The sequence below is a fragment of the Pygoscelis adeliae genome, unplaced genomic scaffold (assembly GCF_000699105.1).
Source record: "Pygoscelis adeliae isolate BGI_AS28 unplaced genomic scaffold, ASM69910v1 Scaffold223, whole genome shotgun sequence".
NCBI classification, from domain to species: Eukaryota; Metazoa; Chordata; class Aves; order Sphenisciformes; family Spheniscidae; genus Pygoscelis; species Pygoscelis adeliae.
Window position 1 is genome coordinate 1,655,980 of NW_008824543.1, and position 5,208 is coordinate 1,661,187.

At 38.5% G+C, this 5,208-nt stretch overlaps 1 protein-coding gene across 1 annotated transcript in view; it reads left to right on the forward strand.

Moving 5' to 3' along the window:
- Positions 1–5: 5 nt before the first annotated feature.
- The window catches only part of LOC103914991 (tetratricopeptide repeat protein 14-like), a gene marked incomplete at its 5' end in the record, with an annotated part of 7,928 nt that continues 2,725 nt past the window's right edge, over positions 6–5,208 (forward strand). The window contains 11 exon segments of the mRNA XM_009321735.1: positions 6–25; positions 116–237; positions 501–700; positions 1,079–1,163; positions 1,248–1,377; positions 2,019–2,171; positions 2,859–2,930; positions 4,183–4,302; positions 4,386–4,508; positions 5,191–5,206; position 5,208. The exon segment at position 5,208 is cut by the window's right edge and continues 107 nt beyond it. Coding sequence (XP_009320010.1) covers positions 6–25; positions 116–237; positions 501–700; positions 1,079–1,163; positions 1,248–1,377; positions 2,019–2,171; positions 2,859–2,930; positions 4,183–4,302; positions 4,386–4,508; positions 5,191–5,206; position 5,208 — 1,042 coding nt within the window.

The window sequence follows — 5,208 nt, forward strand, 5'->3', positions numbered from 1 at the left end:
GGGCCCCGCACCCGCCGGCCGCCTGGTGAGGGGCGCCGAGGCGGTGCGGTCGAGGCGAGCCAGCCAGCCGTGAGGGGGCCGCGGGGTGTTTCTCACCGAGTTCTCCTTCCTCTAGGAAAGAGAGGGCGAGCATTGACACCGAGATAAAGCGCTTCATTGCCAAAAAAGCTGATCTCCTTTTTGCTCACGCGTGGAAGCCCAATGGGCCTCTCTCCGAGACGATTGAAGAAAACGAGGGTGAGCCCGCTCACGGGAGGGCCGCGGCGTCTCTGGAAAGGGGTTGCTCTGTAGCGGCCGCGGGGTAGCGTAAGGACGCTGCGCCTACATTAGCAGCGTTTTTAAAAACCGGGTGAAGATTTTGCTCTTGCTCTTTGTAGGCTGTGCGTAAACTTCCTGTCAGTACAAATCGGATTTCAACGTGTTCTGCCGGCGTGAAGCATTCTGCGTTCTCGGGCTGTAGCTGGGTCGTTTCGTAACTGTGAATTTCTCATGTGTTGCAGAGTATTACGCTGTTATGCCTCCCCTGGAGCAGTTCATGGAGGTTCCCAGGGAAGACAGGAGAGAATTATTTTTTCGAGACATCGAACGTGGTGATATCGTGATTGGGAGGATTACTTCTATTCGTGAATTTGGCTTTTTCATGGTGTTGATTTGTCTGGGAAGTGGTTTCATTCGGGAGATTTCAGATTTAGAAATCACTGTAAGATATATCTTTGATCGATATTTTGTTCTGGATAAGTAGTAATTTTTCAACGTGTTCGTTGTCTCTTGCATCTCTTAATGGAAACTGAACTTTGGGATGGTGGGTGGTAGTTGAATTTGTGGACAGCTTATGATGCTTTCCTGAGTCAGCAAACACTTCTTTTTATGCCCCGCACTCCATATTTATTACTTTTGAGTTGAAAAGTTCATCATTTATGGATGCATAGACTTTTATTTGGGCCGAGTCATGATTTTTAACTATTGAGGCTCTGATGTGCGTTAAGATTAAACTAAGCTTCTAGCTTAATCTTGGGGAGAAAAAAAATCCAAAACTTTTGGCTTTGTTTATGATATTCCTACGGTTTTTCTATTGCAGGCTCTTTGTCCTTTGAGAGATGTGCCTTCTCAAAGCAACCATGGAGATCCTTTATCTTATTATCAAACTGGAGACCTTATTCAAGGTAAGTAGCTGCAAAAGTTGTCAGGAATCTGTTTGTTTCCATTTTGAGACATTTCTGTAATATTAACTTTTATTGTTTCTGTAGCTGCAATCAAGGATGTTGATCGTTACCACGAGAAGCTCACGGTGTCGCTTTACAGCTCAGCTCTTCCACCCAATCTTTCCAGTACAAAACTGGGCGTAATTACTTCCGATGACTTCCCGTTACATTATAGGTAAGAATACGCTATTCAGCTGTACTTGCTAGGTGTATTCGGTGTGTCTGAAGAACATCTTTGACGGACAACTTCTTTAAACTTGTTGATGGTGTTTCTGATTTGACTGGATGATTACATACTTTGTGTTGTTTATCTCTTTAACGTACTTGTTTCTGGGTATGTCAGGTGTGGTTAGTCTTTTAGCATCTTTCCCAAAATGTAAGGAAAGCAAAAAGCAGAGTGAGGTATCTGTCACTGTTGGACTGTGTTAACAAAAACAAACAAAGAAAAAACCCCAACAACAACCAAAAAAAAAAAACCCAAGAAACAAAAACCTTGGGAGACTGGAATATGAAACTCTTAAAACTTTAAAATTACTGTTAGAAGACAGAAGGATGCCGCTATCTCTGCAATTTTTGTAATGTTTTTGTATGTCCTGGAGATACGTAGATGGGTGCCAAAAATAGGTTTCAAAAGCTGGCTTAGGCTAAAGGATATAGGGGTTGCTAAATAGTAGGAAAATATATGCCTGTAAAAGAGGACAGCTTGTGAGCAGTAATGGATATCAATATAGGCGTTTTTATTCTACACATAAGCATCATAGAATTGAGTATAGTGTCTGTGAGGTTGCGCTTGTGTACATTGGTGCTTTTTTTAAGGCGAAGCATGGAAGTTGCTAATACAGCAGAGACGTTCGAAGAGGTTTTGCATCGTTCCCCAGGATTCGCTAATCCATCGTTAGTTGAATATTTAGCAGAAAAACTAGGACTAAGTGAATCAAATCCACCGTCTTTGATGAGAAGTCTTCAAATGTAAGTGATTTTTTTCATTGTACCTATCCTATAGCTTTGTGGAGATTATTCTAATCCATTGAAATAGACTTGTGAGTGGAAGTCCTAGACCACTTATATTTAAACCTTTTTCATTTTAATTTGCATGACTGCAGCTTATGTGTCCTTAAATATTTGAAAGCAAACTCCTCTGGAGTAAGAAATTTATATTTGAAATTCTGTTGCTCTGAATAAGCAAGACACCTTATCGCACAAAATGTTTGATACCAAATACGACAGCAATTTATTGCTTGGATCTTGTCAACATCTTTGGATTGAAATGCAGGATGTTTAAGTTTTAATGTTTTCTGTTGGATGTTTATTCACAATGTTTATTTTAGTAATAGATCTGAGCTCTTGAGTAAAATAGGCTTAAACATATGCAAGGATTGATGTTGCGAGCCCTATATATTAGGCCCCAAAGCAGGTGTGAACATGGTATATTTTTGGTAAACGTACTGCAGCTGTACGAGTTCAATTCAGCACTTTTAGAATGGGTTGGGAAAAACTGGTTTCAGAAATATGAAAGAACGTTCCTGACTGAGAGAGAGCAATAAGGTATCGTATAAATAATATTTCAGCTTATTTCAACTGCATTACGTATTGTGAGTTTAATTTTGTAGACTCAGAAGGCCAACTTGATGTTTTTGTTTGTATTTTTCCTTAAAGTAAAAATTTCAATGAAGAAGATTTTGCCCCTGCATTGCGGAAAGAGCAATCTGCATCTTGGGCCTTGAAATGGTATGCGATGCTTTTTCTTGCCAGAGCTTATTGTTAGGTTAGATTAGGTTACAGGTTATATTTATTAAAAGAAAATAAACTGGTTTATTTTTATGAACCGGTTTTTACAGTACACGTGTAATGGTGTAACCAGGAGGATCTTCTTGAAAGTAACCCTAACTGCTGAGTGGGTATGTGATAGATTAAGTCTCGAGATTCAGTTCCAAAATACACGTCAGGTTTAAGGGAGAGCTTCTTAGAACATTTATAATATGTTGGCCCATTGATTAGATGAGAGCAAGATTTGTGACCCATTTTATAGTTGGGTGTTGAATGACCTAATAGTGCTTGTCATGCCATTTAAGCCTCAAACTGTAGATTTAACAAGTGTGCTTGCTGTCCTTGAAAAGTTAAATGTATTTCCCTGGCTCCATTGGGAACAGCAGCTCTGGATAGCTGCTATTGCTTTTACGCTATGTAGTGTATTTGGGCATGCTACAGGGTGGAGGAGGCAGAAGTAAGAGAGACTTTTCTCCTAAAAATGTAAATTTTTTTGTGGAAAAACTTCTTCTTGAATCTGCTAGCTCAAAAAAAAAAAAAAATCTGAGTGAAGCCTCAGCATTTCTGGGTTTCTATGCTAACAACATAGTGTTTTTCTTAAAACAGTAGTGTTCTGCAACTTTGATTAATTGCAGAAAAAGTTGCTTATAATGTTAAATATAAATTTTGATTAAAAAAAATAAGTCTAATGAAAAGTTCTGAAGTTCAACTCGCATCAGTTCTCTTCCAATAAGTCAATGTCTTGGCAAATGTAGAAGAAAGGTTCAGGTGATATGAAATATAAAACCTCAAAATATTCCAGTTTGAGGCGAACTGGTTTCAGTGTGTACCATCTACCCATATCACCTCCTGTTGTTGGTCTAATGGTGATTTTTAGCTTTGGATATAATGAAGCCTGTTCCAGTTTAATGGTGGTAGGTCACACGTAGAGTTTTGTGCAGAAAAGTGCTTAAATATTCATTCTGTAAATGAAGAACAGTGTAATGTAGTAGCACCGTCTGCAGAAATGCTCTCTAGTGCCTTAAGATTTTGGATTAAAGACAATATGTTGTTGTGGAATTATGTCAATATCACATTAATTTGAAATGCTAGTGTTAAGTACATGTTAACACGGTCAAGTTTTATTACCTATCACTTGTTTGGAACCATGATTTGTGAGTAATTAACAGTATAAAATCTGCATAGGCTAACTGTACATAATATTTTTCTCCAGTGTGAAGGCTGGGGTTGATTATTTTAAGGTTGGGCGCCATGTGGAAGCCATGAATGAGTACAACAAGGCTTTGGAAATTGATCCACAAAACGTTGAAGCTTTGGTAGCACGTGGAGCTCTGTAAGTCTGCTTGTTTCATTGGGTTTTCTACCTTGTGAAAGAGAAACATCGCTAAAATCCGTCCAACTTTTCTGTTGTTCTAGGTATGCAACAAAAGGAAGTCTGAACAAAGCCATAGGTGATTTTGAAATTGCTTTAGAAAACTGTCCTACCCATAGAAATGCAAGAAAATACCTCTGTCAGACACTTGTGGAAAGAGGCGGGCAGTAAGTGTTTTTGTTTGGTTGTTAACAATTTTTCTCGTAACCTTTTTTTTAATACCATTCTAGTTAGGACACAGAATGGCATCTTTCCTTCCGGGCTATGTGCTTAAAAAGAAAAAAGTCTTTGTTGGAAGTACACCTGCTTGTGCAGTTGGTTTCTCATCTGTCCCAGTTAAAATCCTGGTAAAATATTTGGTGTTTAATCCTTGATATCCTTTCATTGGTAGGTTACCAGGCTTGCCTAAAGTCTTGTGAAATGTTTGAATATGTTCCAATAGGTTTGTTGGGTTTGGGTTTTGGTTTGGTTTGGGTTTTTTTAAGAGTTTGTAACAAAATGATGTTCTGTTACTCTACTGAAATGTTGGTTAACCACTGTAACACAAAATTTTACTCTTGAATATTCAGGGAATAGATTTCTTTTAAGCCCTGTGTTAAGAAAAGAGAGACAGTATTTTTGAAACTGAAATTGGAATTTCAAAGAATAGTATTACTGATGATGATTAGGAGATAACGTGTCAGAAATACTGTTTTATTTCTTTACTGGGGTGGACTAAGGTGATAGATAGGGTCTTGGACGGATGCAGTGGTGGTGTCATAGTGCAAATAAGAACGGTAGTCCTGAAAATAAGAAAAAACTTTCAAAATCTGTGGCTTAACTGTGTATGAATCATCACTTGAATTTTAGGTTGGAAGAGGAAGAAAA